The sequence below is a fragment of the Homalodisca vitripennis genome, chromosome 8 (assembly GCF_021130785.1).
Source record: "Homalodisca vitripennis isolate AUS2020 chromosome 8, UT_GWSS_2.1, whole genome shotgun sequence".
NCBI classification, from domain to species: domain Eukaryota; kingdom Metazoa; phylum Arthropoda; class Insecta; order Hemiptera; family Cicadellidae; genus Homalodisca; species Homalodisca vitripennis.
In genome coordinates, this window is record NC_060214.1 from 64,832,699 (window position 1) to 64,852,267 (window position 19,569).

The 19,569-nt window shown below is 33.3% G+C and overlaps 2 protein-coding genes across 4 annotated transcripts in view; both read right to left on the reverse strand.

The window, feature by feature from the left end:
- LOC124367643 (putative inorganic phosphate cotransporter) overlaps positions 1 to 2,154 on the reverse strand; it is a 62,415-nt gene extending 60,261 nt beyond the window's left edge. The window contains exons 1-2 of one of the 3 annotated variants that reach the window (XM_046824625.1): positions 1,781 to 2,154; positions 479 to 609 (exon numbers count right to left, since the gene is read on the reverse strand). In XM_046824625.1, the coding sequence (XP_046680581.1) occupies positions 479 to 609; positions 1,781 to 1,835 (186 nt within the window). In that variant the 5' untranslated portion in view covers positions 1,836 to 2,154. The other 2 variants (XM_046824628.1, XM_046824629.1) reach the window with 2 other exon arrangements.
- Positions 2,155 to 2,271: 117 nt separating this feature from the next.
- Positions 2,272 to 18,768, reverse strand: LOC124367642 (putative inorganic phosphate cotransporter). Its single transcript, XM_046824624.1, has 9 exons — positions 18,578 to 18,768; positions 14,858 to 14,988; positions 11,666 to 11,896; positions 11,271 to 11,358; positions 9,641 to 9,864; positions 8,502 to 8,651; positions 7,617 to 7,749; positions 6,262 to 6,500; positions 2,272 to 2,477 (listed from the first exon to the last, which is right to left on the reverse strand). The coding sequence occupies exons 1-9, from the start codon at positions 18,624 to 18,626 to the stop codon at positions 2,325 to 2,327; spliced, it is 1,398 nt and encodes a 465-aa protein (XP_046680580.1). The 5' UTR covers positions 18,627 to 18,768; the 3' UTR covers positions 2,272 to 2,324.
- Between the last annotated feature and the right edge of the window lie 801 nt (positions 18,769 to 19,569).

Consider the following 19,569-nt stretch of genomic DNA (forward strand, 5'->3'; position numbering starts at 1 on the left):
TAGTAACAATTAAGCCCAGAGGGCAAAAAGTAATGATTTAGAAAACTTGTACATTTTTGATGGTACATCAAATTTTTCAAATTTGATATAACTTCAGCATTCTGAATTATATTGAATTAATTTGATATCAGTAAATGTCAATTTAGGGAGTTATTTGAAAAAATAAAGATTTCGAACGTTCATTTTTCTTCTTCCTCCAAAATAAAAATATTTAAGTTTTTAAGACATTCATTTCTTTTGGCTGAAGTAGTTCTTTAAGGAAATAGTAAACGACTTAAAATGTCCGTATTATTATTTACTACCTCTGCTATCTTTGCCTTTCTCCCAATCTATTATATTCTGTCACTGATATATTTTTTAATGCAATTTTTACTGATTTAATGAAGAGTAGAGAAACAAAATTTGTTCTTGATAGTATTTGTCATAGTTTTAAATTTTATTAAAATATTGTCTCTTCGAAAGTACCTGAAGATATTACCGGTATGTGGTGATTGGCTTCTGTATTGTCAGTCATGGCCACGATCCCTACAGACAGGTTGACTCTCATAGAGTAGGCGATCACCAGGCTCAGAAATGTCATCAAGGCTTGCCAATGTCTTTTTCCTATAACTGAAGATCCGGAAGATCTACTTAAAAATAAATGAATACACATGTTTCTGCCTTAGTTATATAGTATTGCCTACGGATTTAAGGAAAGCTTTGAACAATCTAACTCAAAATAAACAACTTCCATATAAAATTCAATTAAATTTCAGAATTTGATGATCAAAGCCCAACAAAATATAAGGTGTAAATACAATATAAAGGACACTAACTGTTACTTCTAGCTATTCTCTGGAATTTCAGCAGTAGTTACTAAAATCATGAACCACTTATTGACCTATATCAATGTTTAAATAGTAGAATACTAGTCAAATTGTAAGAAACGTTTCCACTTACCCTATGCCCAATCTTCCCACTACCCGATGACACAGACTCTTGAGAGATAACGTGACCAGTTCTGATACCCAAGCAAGAAATGGAGTCTTACTTAATAAAAGCTCAGTGTTAGAATGAGGCATGAGGTTGTAGCTCACGTTCTGTTTTTTAGTTTCGTAAGGACGTACCAAAGTAATTTTAGAAAATTACGAAATAACAAAAAGGGTTTCCAATTTCATTATATCAAATTACAGCTTGTTGTCTTAAAACAGTTATTTATTAAAATTTAAATTAATCTGTGTATTAATCTGTATTGTACTCACTATATGTCAAATGGTGTCATCTCCTATGCATTTCAGCTCTCCCCATGTGATATTTAAATCACAGATTAATAAATGTATTCAATACCCCATAACATTACATTTGAGGATTGGCTGTCAGAATGTGCCACGCCTAGATAGAAATAAAAATTAATCTGGTCTATATATTTTACATACAAGGCTGGTCAGTGAGACTCAATATCAAAACTGTATTATATCCAGCTCACAACTGAAGAATCATTTCAGACTAATGGAGGACACGATTCAACTGTGTACGCCAAGTTTTAAAACCAAAAGCCTAATAATTAGAAGTAAACCTATGTACGTGCAATTTTGGAAGCTGTAGTTTATGGAAAAAAATTTCATTGGAGATTGTCATTTATTATTAAGGTAACCATTTATAACAAATTAAACAGAGTTTGTACGGCATAGACATTATATAACTTGATAGAGATGTGTAGTTACTAAAAATCAAATAGATAACAAGAAAAATAGATTGATAGATGGAAATAGGTAAATAGCCATTTGGTTGCAAATATTACCTGGGAGTGTTCCAAAGTCAGCTGGCTCCTTGAGGATTTCTTGTGAACCTACCATTCTGCGTTAACGCTGATTTTGATCAAAAAGCGAAACTTCCAGTCAGATCACTGAAAACTAGGCTACTGTTGACAGTTAGGTGTGACAGACACTTGAAGATGTTTGCTTATTAGACTACTGGCTATCTTATCAACCTATTAATAGTCTTCGAGAAAAGATACTTTGTATTTTCCCATATGATGGACATTGTTTTTTCCAACCGAAAATAGTATGCTACTTTACACATTTAAAATATAATATTGATATTCTTCATTATTTAGAATTTGATTTTCTCATCAAACGCTTTATTTTCATCAAAATCACTAATTGACTAATTGATGTGTGTGATCTCGATTATCTGTATATTAAGCTACATTTGTTTGATTTATACAGATTGGTGTAACTGTTGACGCTTTCCTAAGGAAATAACAATAACAGGTTAGTAAATTACCTTGTAACCAAAAAAGAAAACATTTTACTTTATTTTCATAGTTCCAAACTGAACAGTTCTTAAACGATTTGTTTCTTGTCTAAGTAGTCCTTTTTGAGTGGGTCGTTCCAAGGCTGTACTTCTGTTGATCCAAAGATCATGAAAATCAGATTCCCAACGAAGAAAGCTGCAGCAGCTAAATAAAACGCAATCATCCATTGGTCTTTATTTGACTGCAACAAAAGTATATGATTAGACTGAGCACAGAACCTTAGTAAACTAAATGACTATACTTCAACTAAACTAACTAAACTTCAGTAAAGGAATATCTGAGAGATTTAATTGTACTTTTTTAATCAGGTGATCAAAAACTGTAGTAAGCTGAGCATACAAAAACAGTCCAGCTGCTTATGGTTGTTTCAATAAAAAAAAAACATCTTGTGTCGTTATAAATGCATGTCTGTCTATGGATGTTGTATGTTTGTATACATATTGGCTTTAAAAGATCTTCAATCTTTTAGTAAAATAAGGTATTAACTCTAAAAACACTGATATCGCTCTACGTTATATCGGCAAGTTGCCCGATAGTCGTAACATCGCGCTACGCTATATTGGAAAACCGCCCGATAGTGCTAACATCACGCTATACAAATACCGCAAATGATATAACCTCCAAAAATGATGAGATTCTCAATGTATTTTATGTGGTAATAAACTGGAAAACGACACTACTAATGTATCTACATGCCGTGTTTATTTTTTTCCGCAGGCAAAAATATCACAATTTTGTTCCATTGCATGTGAAAAACGTAAATGTTTAAATTTTTAATATTTCTACTTGAATTATATTTGTCTATTTTTTTTATAATTTGGATTGTTATTTGAGTGTGTTTAGTAAAGCGAAATGCTGCGGTGAGTTTCAAAGAGTAAACAAACTATTTTTTCTCAAACATTTAATAACCTTTCAACGTGGAATCTTAGTAATTTGAATTATTAGTAAGTCCTCTCTCACGCCCAACTTGGCCCCATATCGAGATTCACTTTATAACCTGTATAATAAAAGTTTAGAGAGATACTCTTCAAGAAGGTCCTCATGACTTAGGGGATGAGAAGTAATCGTCACAAACTAGCTTAAGCTGTACAATATAAAAATCGCCCATATTCATAATACTGCCTCTTTCAATTCATCCACCCTTTCATTGGGTGGATGAATATCTGACACAGATGCAAAACTCTAACATAACATTAACGTAATTGTTCGTAGTTTTACTTTGTGTTTTACTGCAATTACTCAAGGAAATTAGGCTCTAAAGAGGCAGTATACAAATTAAATTAGCAGTTGTTCACTGTCGTTATCTTAGCCGTCTCACACCCGCGGCGCGGGTCGGGCAGGGGTTGGAAGCGGTCATCTGTTTACTGGTTTGGTCGAGGTTCTTGAATTATTTGTCTCCATGTTAAAACTTGCTCGGTGTATAAGGCTCGTCGGGGCGGCAGTATGTGTTTAGAGTTTGTGTGAAGCGGAGCCTGCGCCTTTTTCCATTAGAGGACTACCTAACTTCACTGCACAAAAAGTAAGTAACCGAGTAAGTAACTGCTGAATAATATTATTGATTTGTATATCACGTCTCACCTTTGTAATATCTGCATACTCCCCATTATTTGACGTTTTAAGTGAAAAAATGTTGTCGTTTGTTTTTTACAAAATTTGCTCTACATCGTGTAAGATTATCGTATCTTTGTAGTAATTTGAATTTTGTCCGTAGTTGCTTTCAAGAAATTTAAATCACCTAATAAATACAATTTGTACAATTAAGAAAGAGAATTATCAATATAAACTGAAGCCAAAACGTATACTAAAGTACCGCTTTGTTAAAATGAGGACAGCAGAAAGTTATTGGAAACCATACGAGTTGAGTTACAGAGAATGATAATTTAAATTTATTGAGAGTTATGATTTTATATCACACACACACACACACACACACACACACACACACACACACACACAGACAGAGAGAGAGAGAGAGAGAGAGAGAGAGAGAGAGAGAGAGAGAGAGGAGAGAGAGAGAGAGAGAGAGAGAAACTAGTAACAAAGTAGGAACAAAGAAACTAGTAAACACCAGTTCTGTTACTTGGGTCCAAAACTGTATAATGCAGTTGTAGAACATTATGGCAATGAAATAGTATTTGTAGGTAAACCTAAATTCAAAATGAAAATAATCCAATATATAACAGACTGGCAGACTTAATTAACCACAATCTGTTGTATTGTAAGTTTTCTCTGTTAACTGTTTCATCAGTTATCATTTTATAGTATTGTATATGTTATATCGCTGCAGTCTATTTGTTGTTATAACTTTATAGTTTATGTCCTGTTATTTCATTATATAGTCTATCTGTTGTTATAAACTTTATAGTTTATGTCCTGTTATTCATTATGTAGTCTATCTGTTGTTATCACTTTATAGTTTATGTCTTGTTATATTGTTATATTACATTCCTTGTTATTTATTACATAGTCTAACTGATCTTATTACTATAGCTTACGACCCTGTTATCACATTATAGAATATATCCCTGTTAATTAATATAAAGTCTACAGATTGTGTTTTATAAAAATTATTTTTAAGAGAGTGTTGGAGCATACTCTCCTAGTGCATGGTCTAGAACAGGATGTTGGCGCGGTTATGGGGGTATAAATTATATAACCTATAAATAATTGTTTAATTTTATATTGTTGTATATTGTTAAATTTTATTTCCTTGTTATTTAGTACTATTTAACTTTATAGGCAAAAATGTTCTATAGCACGTTGTTGGTGTAAGTTTGAAGTTGTGTGTTTATTTATGATTGTTGTATAAGGTGATATTTGTATGTTGCTTGTGTAGTTGAGTATTGGCATATTTGTAAAATTTAAAATTTCTAGTAGTAATCTAAATTTGATACAAATAGCTAGCTGCCACGAAGATTAGATAGATATAGTATTTGTATATTCATATTGCCCTAATCTCCACACCATTTTTTTAATAAAAGTTAAAAAAATGCAAAAAAAATTATATTTTAGAATAAAAGAAATAATATTTTTCTTGTATAAATTTTCTTGATTAGGGGTGCATAAATTGTGAAACCGTAAATTATTTATTCTCGTAGTGAATTTAAACGGGCAAAAAAACCATGGTATTTGAAATATCTTAGACATGAGTAAAATTCAAAGAGCCGAAAGTAGCTTTTTGACGGAAGTTGTTTTTTTGTTGGTATACTGTATGTTTTCTTGATTGGGCGCTCAAAACTCAAATATGGTTCTGGAAATACCTTAGACAGAAAGTGAATTTAACCACTCGGAAGTTGACGTTTTTCGTCGAATTAGGCTTTCGAGACCTATATATATATATATATATATATATATATATATATATATATATATATATATATATATATATATATATACATTAAACTGTATAAATGGCAATAGCCTTATTTAATTCCAATAAACATTGAATCGCAAAAAGTACTTGCTCCGCCGGGAGTCGAACGAACCCGGATCTCTCACTTGCCGGGTGAATGTGCTACCATTACACCACAGAGCGCTTTGGTGTAATGGCATATATATATATATATACATATATATATATATATATATATATATATATATATATATATATATATATGTATTTTTCTCACCTACTAAGCCTAAAATAGAATCAGTCAGAATCTTATTTACCTTTAGAATATTGTCTTAACCTATAATCCTCATCTTAACCATGGATAATGAAATAATGTGTATATAATATATGACTTTCTCTGTTTGAAACATAGAGTTCCAGAATATTACACCATAAATGCTAAGGAGGCCACGCCCTTCGATTTTAAGAATTGCGTGTGAAACTACCGTTAACTGATAGTAATAAATAAATCTAAATATTTTAAGGCAGTGTAAGTTTTCTTTTGGCCTGTTGCCATAAAGATAAATCGATTTTGGATTACATTGAGATAATATTGTCTATTTGTAATACAGACCTCATCTGAGACGATGAAGCCGGTGATCATGGGTCCAATGATGGCGGTGATGTTAGCGAACCCGTTGGTGATGCCCATCAGTAGACCTGCAAAGTTGGGCGCTAGGTCCAGGTGATTCTGCAGGAAGCCCGTGTAGATGCCGGCGTTGAGCGAGATCGATGTAGTCAGAAGCACAACAGCTCCGGTCACAGTGGACGTGAACGATAAGCACATGAGAGCAGCCGCTGCCCCCCAGTGGGCTGTCAAATAAACAAGAGTTAATAGCATAAAAGTGACAGAATTTATGATAAGTCAAAGAAATCCAAGCATTTCCGCTTTTTCAGAAAATTTTGTGATGCATTATTATTACAAAACCTTTACTTTTCTCTTGCCCAATCAAAGCTCCAATACGGGTTAATCTGCTTTAATCTGGGTTAATATGGGTTAATTTTACAAAGTTGATAAAATTAGAATTTCACAAAATCATGTAGTTCGCATAATGCTAAAAAACTACGAGTTAGCTCGTTCCCTCTATTCCATTAAATTCTCGAGCCCTATCGATTCAGCATTTATATGTGTACAAAGTAATTTATTATTATTTAGGAAGCGGTAATTAAGGTACAAATTTCCTTGTATATGGAACAAGGAACTTATATAAAAATGTTTACAGTCACAGAATTAAAAAGAAATATTCAGACTCTGTTTTCAGTACTTGTATACCCAAACTTCTCGAATACATTACCATTTGATATTTCAACAAAAGTTTATTTGATTGGCTAACTGAACAAATTCTGTTTGCTTTTTAATAAAGTCATCAGCTAAACTACAAAAAAGTTTGTTTACATGTATAACTCAATTGGCTTGAGATAATCTAACAATAACAATATCGTAGTCCAAGTAATGGTGTTATGAGTATGTATGGTATTAAGTGAGTATGAACGATTGAATGTGAAATTATTTTGTTGTATACTTAACGTATAGATGAGAAACTGTATATTCGTAATGTGCATATTAACTTGTTATGAAAAAGTACATTAATTTTTGATTGTATATCGCAAAAATTGATAATACTATTGTTTTTGTTTTCAATTGTTAATTGTGATTTTAAATTTGAATGTAGTTTCCGAGGCCCGGAGAGTGGCAGGGTTATTTTAGTACAACCTAAGCTTAAAAAAGTATTTTATTTAGTTCACACTAATCACGCTACTGGATATGTTATTAGGCTATCCCTAATAATTTATCTATATAATGTATGTACTTGCATTTATATGAATAAATCAATCATTATTCTTACTTCAAAAGCACGCATGGAAACGGTTTCGTTACTAATCAAAACAATTTTTGTCATAGTTGACAAGAAGCAGACTAGAGCTTACCGATGGAGTTCCACATTTTTCGAGAGACGCTGATTGGCAAGATGCCTCTCTTATTGATGAAGTCGGCTATCCATGAGAACACCACGGTCAGAGAACACATTATCAGGTACGGAAGTGCTGATATTAGTCCGTTCTGAAACACGTGTGGTTATTGATTATGAGATTTTTAGCAGTAAATGTTACATCCATTCACTCCTACATAAATTAATGTGTACATATGTTTGCTGTGAGACACAATTTACAAGCTTTATCTTTATTAAGATTTAAAGATTTTAAATTTAGCTTTAGCTAAATTTAAAATCTTTTAGATCTATCATCCCCTAAAACTTTTTTTAGATGTTTTGGCAAACTTTAGCAGCCCAACAACTTTATAACAAAATGAGGATACGAATAATAATCTTGATTGCTAAGGCTTAATAGTAAGTGGTAGGATTAAAGAATCAAGCTAAAACAAAACCTTATATTAGATTAATTAATTCCAGGATCTAATTTCTTTCATAAGCACTGCAAGCAATATGTGCTATGGCAGCAATGTGTAAACCCTTACTTCAAAAATGGGAAAGCAAGAAATCAGATGCAGGTACAAAGAATGAATGCACGTTAATAATTCTTTGTACGTTGGATCACTATCACCCTCTTTAAAATACTGAATATGCCATTTAATAATATAATAAAATTAAATTTACGATAGGCCTTTTAATGTATTGCTTGTGGAAGAAGTCTATGACATTTTACAAAACACCTTTGAACCAAATATTCTGTGCACAACGCTGTGATTGTGCTCGTATATCGTAGTTTTTTAGTAGTTTATTTATGATTGAAAATGAATGCAGAATTTTCGTAAAACAATAAACACTACGAGGATAAGTAGAGTTTATTACTAACATTTTTTATGTTAAACCCCAGCACGTGGCTGAAATAGCTGGGCAGCTCGGTTAGTAACATCCAGTAGCCCCAGTTCTGCCCCAGATGGGCGATCAGCAGAGACCATAGAGGCACAGAGGTTGCTACGTCCCACCAGGGTGTCGGCAGCGTCTGCAATTTGAAATCATGGAGTGTGGTCAAAGTATTTATCCTTCTGCGTGAGTCGAGTGAATTACCTGTCACAAAAAATTAAGATTTAATTTGTAAATGTTCGCGTGCGGATAGATGATGCCATAAAGGGAGTTAGTAAATTTTGGCGAGTGTGTAGTAAAAGAGATAATTGTCGATGGTTGAATTCCTTTAATATCACTTATGTATTCTACTGTTTACTCTCTGTCTCCTAAACTATTTGTTCTAGAACTATCAGATCGAGGTATGATCCTTTACTATAGTGGAGGAAAACCAGTGATTGCTCTTTCACGTTAATGGGACTGCCCTCTAAAACATTAAAAACGATAGACGCCGCCGTCTCTGAATAGTACTTGGACTTAAACTAGAAAGCCACCATCAAGCGTAGTAATCGATTTTAATTGTTAATAAATTATTCAGGAAAGATTTAATATTTATTAATATTTAACAAGAAAATGTATTTTTATTTCTTGTTCTGCTTTTCTTGAATATATTTTTTATATGAATAAAACATAAATAAGATTACTGTAAACGTGTTTGATATCGAAAAGTAAAACGTTAGAAGAATAACTCGACTACATCATGAAGTTAACTTGAACAAAAATGAATAATGTTTCACTAGATTATAGGTTTTATTCATACTTTTCTGACTTCCTGTGGGAAAACGAGATTACTAAATCTTGTATTTAATTAATAATCCAGACCTATACTATCTAACACTGCATTTTTATTTTTGATCCACTAACATCAAAATATTCAGGAAATATATATTGGTTATCAGAAACAACTTATATATTACCACTTGCTCAAAAATGTATATCAATTATACACACATCGTTATCATTTTTTCCTCTCTAATTCGGTTAAAATATCTATTACGCATGTGTAACAAATATAAATAATAAGTCTTTGGGTCTAAATACATTTGAAAATAAGTTTCTCTAAGTATTTATTTGAAGTAGAATACATACCTTACTTTCTGCAGAGGTGTTAATCAGTGAGGAATTGATGTAGTGACGTTCTTCAACACTGATGGATGTATGTGTGTCAGGGCAGTCGGCACCGATGAACATCCAGACCACGGCCCACAGCAGACTACAGAGACCAGTGGCGTAGAAGATACTGGGCCAGCCCCACGGACTGGCGGCCAGATACCCTGCTACAAACAGGGTAACCAGGGTTCCAAACTGGCTTCCTGTGTGTATCCATGAACAATATAACGTATACGTTTAACTATAAGCAATAGGTTTTTATAATAGAATAAAACATTAATTAAAGTAAAATGTATCAAAACATTAACTATTTTAAGGGGTTCGGTACGGCAGGTTCTTTCCATGCTAATTTATAAAACTTTGTGTATATTTTTCTCAGGAACCTCCTTGGCCTATCATAATATTTGTTGGCCTATTTTTTGACAAAACTATATAATATGTTATGTTATACAAAAGTTTTTTTTACCTTTTTTAAAAATGTCTTGCGTCAAAATGTGTGTACTAGTTTAAATTACAACTGTAATGTTTTTTGTACTAATTTGATGAGTAGTTCTAGAGAAAAAGATACATATTATGTGGGAAAAAAGTAAACTTTTAGAAAATCGCAGATAAAGATCCTGCATAGGCTTATAAGTGAGTTCATTAACCTGTAGCATAAGAATCAAAATAGCGATATTTTAAATAATTTTTGCAATAAACTCTTCAGAAAATAACCTAAAAAAAATTTGAATTAAAAAAACGAACATTAATTTTTTTTTTATTTTGCTGTGGTAGGTTGCCTTCGTTTGCCAAGTGGGAGGCGAAAGATCTTCTCTTGGGTTCGTGGCGAGGAAGGTTGTATAAACTTTTCAAAATAAAACAACGGAGTCGAACTAATATATGATTTATTAAAATTAGCACACTCTTTGGATTAGATTAATAAAATAATTAGGTTTGATTAATACATAATTAAGAATTTAGAATTTGGCTTCCGAAAAGTTGAAATATGGATAGAGAGAGAGAGAGAGAGAAAGAGGGAGAGGGCCTAATTTAACGTCTGTCGCCGACTCTCCGAGCATGTCCTCAACATCGCCCGATCCTCCCGCTGCCAAGGCTCCAGACCAATCAGAGCGCGTTTCGTCTTATGATGGTACTCTGAGAGGTGCTGCCGCCTAGGCGATTCATTTAGTAATTAACAAAGTACATGGTGCTTTTAGACTGCTCAAGGCCTGCGTACAACACAACTATTGCTGATTTCAGCGCATTCCGTACACGTGGCTGCGACAACACCGGTGTTGTCGCATCACCGCGGGCTTCAATTTAATGCATATACAGGCTGCGGCAGAACTCCTGTCCCTTTCTTCTGAAGTGGCCTTAACGCCTATATTTTCCTATATTAATCCGGATGGCACTTGATGTGTACGGCAGCATTGTTACATATTGTGGAGGTCTTACCAGTATAAAGGTGGTTAAAATAATCACTAAAGTAACAATCAGACATTTTCGTAGTATTAGGTTAAACTAATTTATTTGTTGTAATTTTGGGGCGTTAACACCGAGGTGTCACATTGCCGTACTGAACCCCTTTAAAACAAATTAACTTGATTAATTTCTAACAGATAATCCTCACCAATGAAGACGAACGCGAAAAGCCTACATCTCTCCAGCGGTGGGGCCCACTTTGACATATGGGCATTAATAGAAGGGGTGAAAAATCCCTGAAAAATCAAAATCATTGGATGAACTTTTGATAAAGCCTAGACATTTATTAAAGAAACGAGTACTTCCAGATCATTTATCATCTTTTCATTCACTACATACGGTTATAACGTCACATCCTTGAAAAAGGTATGGATCTCCCCAACCTCTTATAAAATGGGTTTTCTTATTTTTCACTTGTCTTTTGATCTAGAACTGATTACGGGATGAGGCTTGATTGTTATAACTTTATTGGTTTGCTTACTCAGATTTAGAGAACTTGTTATAACTGCCCACAAAATGACTTAAATATCGTTTTAAACCCACCTGAAGCAGTCCCTGGATAACTCTTGTGGCACAGAAGACCTGCCAACTATAGTTCTGGGCGATGTAGGGACTGAACAGGGTAAAGAGTGAACAGATCAACATGGCAATGAACAGCGGGTACTTAGAACCCAACCTTCGAGCCATCTCTCCAGCCGGCACCTGCAGGATTAGATAGCCCCAGAAGAAGGAACTTAGGATTATACCTTTTATAGAACTGTCCCATGGTAGTACCTGGAAAAAAGAACCATCTATCAGGTGATCTGGAAATCAAAAGGGAACTCTAGTACTCTGGTTCTTTCAATATATTTTGATAAAAGCAATGAATGAGATGCCCAATAGGCATAACCCATATGGAATACTTAGCTTCGAATTATAACCTTCAAAGGCTATATGAAACAGAATATTAAACACTAGCGTCTTTGAATGTATTATAATGTGGTCTGATGGTGGTTATGCAATATTTTTTAAATTGAATCTCGCACATCTGCTATTAAATTTGAACATTTGAAGTATTATTTGGTTTGAATTTTACTGTTCAAATTGAACAGCACCCTTTAGTAGTGTATTTATGTTACGAGAAACATAAAAAATTGAGGACACGGGAAAAAGAATAAATAAACGGAGATACTAAAAGTGTATAAGACAGCTTGAAAACTAAGAGCGTACACGACATCGAGCTTAGATTATGGATGTCATTGAAGAGCCATAAACGGTATCAGAACTAAGAGCGTACCTACACGCCAACCGAGCAAAGAGCTTACACGGAATTTGACGTAAGAGCGTACACAGTCTCTAGCATTTTACAAGACATTAACTTTTTTTGGAGTTTTTTGGAAACCGTGTATAAAAAGAGAGAAATATCCATTGACCAGTAAACAAGCTATACCATAGTGTATGACTTATAATTATATTTATATTTAGTTTACTATAAATTATGCGAAAAGGACAGATGAAATAGAAGATGAATATAAAATACGTAAATGTAGTTTATGCACATTGCTTATACACTGCTATAGGTTTCTAGAATTAAGAATATGACATAAAAAGTCTTAAATAATTCATTAATAACTAGTTAAAATTCTATACCATTGTAACTTTCCATTTTAAAGAGTACCTACCCGATATTGCAATTAATTAATTTTTAGAGTTTATGGAGTTTTTATCGCTTATTATTCTGTAGGGTTTCCTTTTTTTATGACGCTATAAACCCAATGTGAATTTTATTTTCGTTATTAATGTAAGTTTTCTTAAACACTATAACAGATATATTTACCAAATATTTACAGGGAAGTAAAACACCAATATTGATTTCGTATACATCAACTTAAAAAATATCTTTATATGGAGTGAGTTACAATTAAAATAACTTTTAAACCCTGTTATAGAAAACTAATAAATTCATCTAAGGAAATTCATTCAAATCAAATATATGTTAGTATTTATAGGGAGTCAGATTTCCACTAACTCTAACAAGCTGTAAGGTCAAAGAGCAACGACGTTGCCCACTTGAAGTCCATATAACCAGCGATTAGTCTTGTTCGAGTCAATAATATCTTCATCAAGAGCTGTCATCGTGTAATCATACTGATAATGAACGAAATGTCCCACTTCTTACTGAGTAGATATCTCATTCATAACACCCCACAAATGGAATATCATTATTTTGAGATTGGTTATGTCACCATTATTTCATTATGATTCTAAATCTTTAGGGTTCATGCAAATATAAAACTCCTTACCTTCAGTTAAAACACCAATCTTTTAGTTCTAACGGTAAGCAGTATGACTAGTTAGGACAACATTTGTAGGTCTTATGAGGTTTATCTGATTCATTGGTACTTTTGCTATAACAGTAGTTTTTTAACCAATGCTCTAAAACGGCCGAAGTAAATAAAAAACATTATGCAATCATTTTAAATGTACTGCACGATTAAATTTTGTGCAATAAATATTAAAAAAATGCAGAAATCCTGGACATACTTGGGGTTGCTTGAATGTAACCCATCTGTTTTTTTATATAAAGTGTATTTTCACCACTGAAAAGAAGAAACCATTTAGAATTGAAACTCCTGGGGTAAAACCGATATATTAGAAAGACCGGCAAATTAAATGATCGTCAAAATAATACTGACCATAGGCACACGCTTATTGAAAGAAATCTAAAATTTTACATATGCAAGTTGGGTAACCAAATGGAAAACTTTAGAACTTTTTTCAATAAATGAAAGTGCGACAAATTATCCTGATACACTTTTTGTAAATCCATTATTATTTGGGGGATAGTTTATATTAGGTAAACGTAAAGTTAAATACAAATTTAGTTGAAAAGATATTTTTCACACAATATGTTAATTTAATATCGTGTTTCTTATATTTTTCTAACTTACCATATCTGATGTTGGCCTCTCATAAGCCGGAAATGTATATAGTGCCAATTAAAATTAATTTTAAAGTGGCTACGGTGCATTATTTTATTAACAAGCACAATAATAGGATTAACTGGGTAAAGCCATATTATTTAATGTAACTTTTTGTGTGTGTGATGTTATTTTGTAATAACCTTGACAACAGCACACTCGCTGGTTGTTGTTTTCCACTATTTCTCTGCCTCCTACACCGCAATCACTTAAATCCACTTCAGTTGTTATATACTGTTTGATCGAATAACATACCTACCATCACATAAAAAAGGAATATGTGACATTTCACCGATGCAACGTAATATCGCGTTTTCCTGAGGTTAATCCTAAAACCAACATTTACTGGGTCAGCGAATTCTTGACTTGAGTAACCCCAAGTAATCAGTCTCAGGTAATCAGTAATCAATGTTTAAACGTATGCTGACTCTGTTAAGAATTCCTGTAAAAACATTGAATGCTATAATTTGGAAAACAATGCACATCTTCCGTTATTATCGCTCACATACAAGGATTTTGGTGTTAATACAATTATAATTTCTTGTCAATAAAAAGTTAATCAAGCAATATTTGATCTTGATTGACTACTAAAATTAATACCTGTTAAACGCTTAACTGAGTAGGAGTAAATATTTACAGCACTAGGGGGAAGTTGTATGCGTCCAGAATATTAATTATTCGTGTGCTAGTGGACTCTTGGTGAAGTACAATAAAATCGATTTTATAGGATTTCTATTGGAAAAAATTCTTGCAAGAAAATAAAACGTGACATTACCTTTAAGTCAGAATTAGTTCCAGTGCTGTCAGTCATAGCCACGATTCCCACGGAAAGATTTACTCTCATTGCGTAAGCCAAAACCAAGCAGAGGAACGTCATTATTGCTTGGCAATGCCGCGCCCCGAAGCCTAGAAATAGAAGGTGTTTATGAGTATACATTTTCTAATACAAATTCCTGATTTATCTTTACAGTACAAAATATTATATCGCTAAAGAAGTAAGTATAAACAAAACTCTAGTAGAAAACTCTTGTTTCAAACGGTTTTTTGGGGGAGTGACAAGGTCCTGTAGCAAATTTAAAGAATGTTTAGAGAGTAAGATAAGTATTTCTCAGTTTTCATAAGCTCCCAATGTTTTTATTAACTTTGGTTAGCTATGAGTCTATAAAGAGGCCTAGGTTGTCAATATTAGGATACTAATTACAAAACACTCACTGGGAAACCGTTGCTTTAAATTGTAGCAAATACTAATAATTTTCCGATAAAATTCATCCTCTTCAAAGGGATCGGTCCATTTAAAATAAAACTTAGTTATTTTTAAATTGTTATCTAATGTTTTTTTTATTATAATATAGATTTTATAAAATATATTAACATTTAAAAAATGTTTCTTGGAGTACGGTAAAAGTAAGATAAAATGAACCAAAACTCGGGTTTCCAGTATCCTTTTCTTCCTTTCAAAACCTTTAATGACGTAGCTACCAAATTTCTATTGATTGTTTTGGAACAATGCATTTAAAGTTAAAATATATAAACATGTTACTATTATTTATGTTACTTTAAAACATTAAAGAATTATTTAATACATTTTAGTTACAATTTTTCACGATAGTCCCAGCATTAGGAACCTCCAGACTCCTTATAGGTAATAATTTCTCTGAGTTTTTTTGCATATGATAGCTATATGGCAGTTACCAGATTTTATCCAACCCCGGTTCTGGCAGCTCCCGGCCTATTGGAGCACCCAGCTTCTACAACATCCAGACTTCTTAGAACTGAACCTTTTTAGTTCGTAACCTTTTTGGACTCTTGCCAGCCCAGAGATTCGGCAGCCTTGCCTCTAATATACATACATCTGTCTCCAGGACCTCTCGGCGTCTAGCAGGTCTTGGTGCTTTTGGCAGCCCTCGAAATCAGGTAGATCTTGTCCTCATGCATATTCCTCCCTCTAAACATCTAGGATATTGCAGATCCTGGTCGTTAGTAGCTCTAGGCTTCTAGCAGCGTCCGGCCTCTGACAGTTCCCGGTCTTTAGAAGCTCTCGGTTTATGGCAGCTCTTAGATTCTGGTAGTTTCGACCCTGTGGAAACAGCTTCTTATAGCTACCGGCCTCTAAGAGCTCTCCTCTGGAACCTCGTGGCGAGGTTCCAGTCTCTATATCTGCTGACATATAGCAGCTTTGACACTATGGTACTAGCTTCTGGTAGTTCACCACTGGGAGTCCTTAGCATTTAGGATTTTCCGATGTCAGTTTCTGGCCCTCAGAAACCACCTGGCCTCTAGAAGTATCGGCTAAGGCAGTTCTCGTCCTATGGAATCACTCAGCCTCTAGGACCTCCTGGCTTCCGGAAATTACCGGCAAAGAATTGAGTGCTAGAAAGCAGCTCCAGCCTTTGAGAGCTACCTGCCTGCAGAAAGTTTCAACCTTTTGTTGCTTCCGACCCCTAGCAGTTTTTGGTCACAGGCAGTCTCTGCTTTCTATTATCTTCATGTATGTGAGAGTTCTGCTCTATCTATTTTGAAAATAATCTGTCATTCTATAGAACGTTCATACAAATTATGATTAACGTGCATCCAAATTTGAGGTGTTTATAGTAGTTGTGTGTAAAACAGTTTTGACTAAGGGCTCCTCCTCCTTTATAGCCATTATTAAACACTGATGTCGAATTTGGGCAAAATCTATCCAACCAAAAGGCGTACCCTTATCTCTTAGCCATTTATGGTTAACATATGTTATATAGAACGTTCGTGCCAATAATGGTTAGAATCCATTTAACATGAAGCGGTCATTAATAAATTAATGTGTATAAATCGGGTTTAGCCTGGGGAATCGTCTCCTTAGCTTCAAAGTGGGCTATGAGCTATCATTTCTTATTACTCGTTAACAGTGCATTAATGTCAATTATGGCTCAAATCCATCCAACTTTAACGCATCCAGCCTATCCAACATGACCTAATTATTTATACTCTCTTATTTTAAATCCCAACAATGGTGATTTTTACCCAAATTTAGGCCTTAAGAATTTTGAAATATTGGACAAAGGTATTTGTACACACAATAAATGCACTACAGCAAACTGCCTTTGTTTTATTTCTCGTAGATTTCTTACCGTCCATTATTTTGAGTTCCTAAATTAAAACATTCAATTCATATTTTAATTTTGTTGTGCAGATTGTTTTATATTCAAGAGGTTATAAAATGCACGAGGTTTGTACTCTTAAATCTTAAATACGGCCAATACTCCTTTTAATCTTGCAGAGAACAAACAAGTAATGCTTGTAATGTGGTCCTTTACACGTATTCATCTTTCATAGAACAAAGAGCTGTTTGTATACTGCTGGGGCGACTAATAAACAAAGCGTAAATTTCATACTATATCTTAAATAGAAACATAGTTTCTTCTACAGAAACTTTTACCATTTAAGAGCCAATAAACATGTCACTGTTCTATTTTTGCTTAGAGGATTTTGCTGCAGACAACATCTTTGTACTTATAGCTCAGTGTTTTTATCCAAAGAGTTGATATCGGCAGGGTCAAAGTTGGAAGATTATAAGGTCAAATATAAATACTTTAATTGTCACGTACTTGTTGTAATTTGGTCTGTTACAGGAGTTCATCTTTCATAGAACAAACAATATTGTTTGTATACTGCTGGATGACTAATAAACAACACGTAAACTTCATACTGTATGGAAATCTTAAATAAAAACATAGTTTCTTCTACAGAAACTTTTGCAATTTAAGAGCCAACAATCATGTTATTGTTCTATTTTTGCTTAGATGATTTTGCTGTAGATAATATTTTTGTACATATAGGCCAGTGATTTTGTCCACATAGTTGGTGTCGTCAGGCTCGAAATTAGAAGATTTGGGTCAAATATAAATAATTTGTTCAAATTTAAGAAATTATTTATCCGTATCTAACAGCAATTTGTGCTAAAATCAGGATTTGACATGGCAAACAGATCTAACAGACCCGGAAATTTTGTCTTGTTTATAACTTTAAAAACAAACCCTAATGTTATTTTATATAATTTGCTTAATTTTTTAGTTCATTCTAAACATTGTAAGCAGGTTTTTTTCCTCAAAAATATTGTTATATCTGGTTATTTCAATATACTTAGATATTTTACTAAGTGTAATATTTTTTTATATTTTGTTTTTTAAGTAAATTGCTATATGGTGACTTCAAACATGCTGACTGATGATGACATAATTAAAAAATCTGAAATGTCATTTGTCACAACTGAAAGAACAATAAAAGTTTTTTTTGTTTTTTGCAAGTTAATGAAATTAAGAAAAAATCGGACATTTATAATGTCTTACATTTGATGCTTTTTCAAAAAATGTATATCAACCAATATGATAAAATTGTATGATTTCAATATGAGGGTTAAACAATGTCAGCTAAACCTAATGTCAAATTTCAAGTAAAGAATGTGTTAGAATATGCTAATACCAATAACTTTTAACAACAGTAATTGCTCATAGTAAACCTGGAGGTTTAGTATTGTCGGGAGACTGCTGTTCCGAGTCGTTGTCCATTGTTGTGGTCACTTAAGCTGGAGACTCAAAATATGAAAACTCAATCATTTGAGTAACACAGCCACACACAAGCACACAATATTATGGACACAAGTATCAGACAAGACTGATACTAGCGCTTCACTTGACGACACTACTCCTACTACACTAGTATCTTGTCTGAGTTTATCAGTGATTTTAATCTGTACCAATGCACTATTTAGTTGTCTTTAAAACAGTTTTGGAATGTCTTGATCATTTTATGGACGAGAGTTTTGTTAACAACTTTGAAATTTTGTACAATTGTAATCTGTTTATGAAATTCGAATATTGTTTATAAAGTTTTGTAAAGGTTTGTAACGGATTGATGGCGGGTTTACTATTTGTAAACATGTTATTGTTTAACATGTGAACATGTTTAACACGACCTCCAGGAGCCGTGATTGAATTTGCACTGTATACGCATACAACCTGGTTTTCCTTGAAATTTATAGAGGAATTGTTCCTAAGAAGGGTGTCTGATTTTTAGCCACGCTAATTTTGGTTAACTCGAAGTGGAAGGGAGTGGAAAAGGTTAAATATATAAAACAATAATGTTTTTCTCATATTTAATTCATCCTACCTTGACAAATTTAAAACCAAGCGTCTGATACATAAATAATAGTTATAATAACGTCAGCCAACTAGTCGCATCTTCAGTCTGTATATTATTAGTTGACGATGATTAACGTTATGTAAGTGTGAAGCGTTTGGTTTAAGCGTGTCAAGATAAGAGAAATATGATCTGAGAAAATAGATTTCATTTCATATTTTTTACGCTTTTCATACCCTCTCATTTCGACCTCCAATAAAGATACTCATGGTCAATTTCTGTCTTAGGGAAACTTTATCTATCGATTGTAAGAAAACCCATGTTGTGTGTCAACTGAAGAACACTATCTCTAAAACATGCAGTTCTTTATTT

Bases quoted from the DNA above. Each gene is read 5' to 3' on its own strand.
- LOC124367642 (XM_046824624.1), bottom strand. From the start codon at position 18,626: ATGGACAACGACTCGGAACAGCAGTCTCCCGACAATACTAAACCTCCA. The intron at 9,865-11,270 runs GTGAGGATTATC...GGATACACACAG, and splicing joins TTTCGCGTTCGTCTTCATTG to GAAGCCAGTTTGGAACCCTG. The intron at 6,501-7,616 runs GTAAGCTCTAGT...TTTATTTGACAG, and splicing joins AAAAATGTGGAACTCCATCG to CCCACTGGGGGGCAGCGGCT.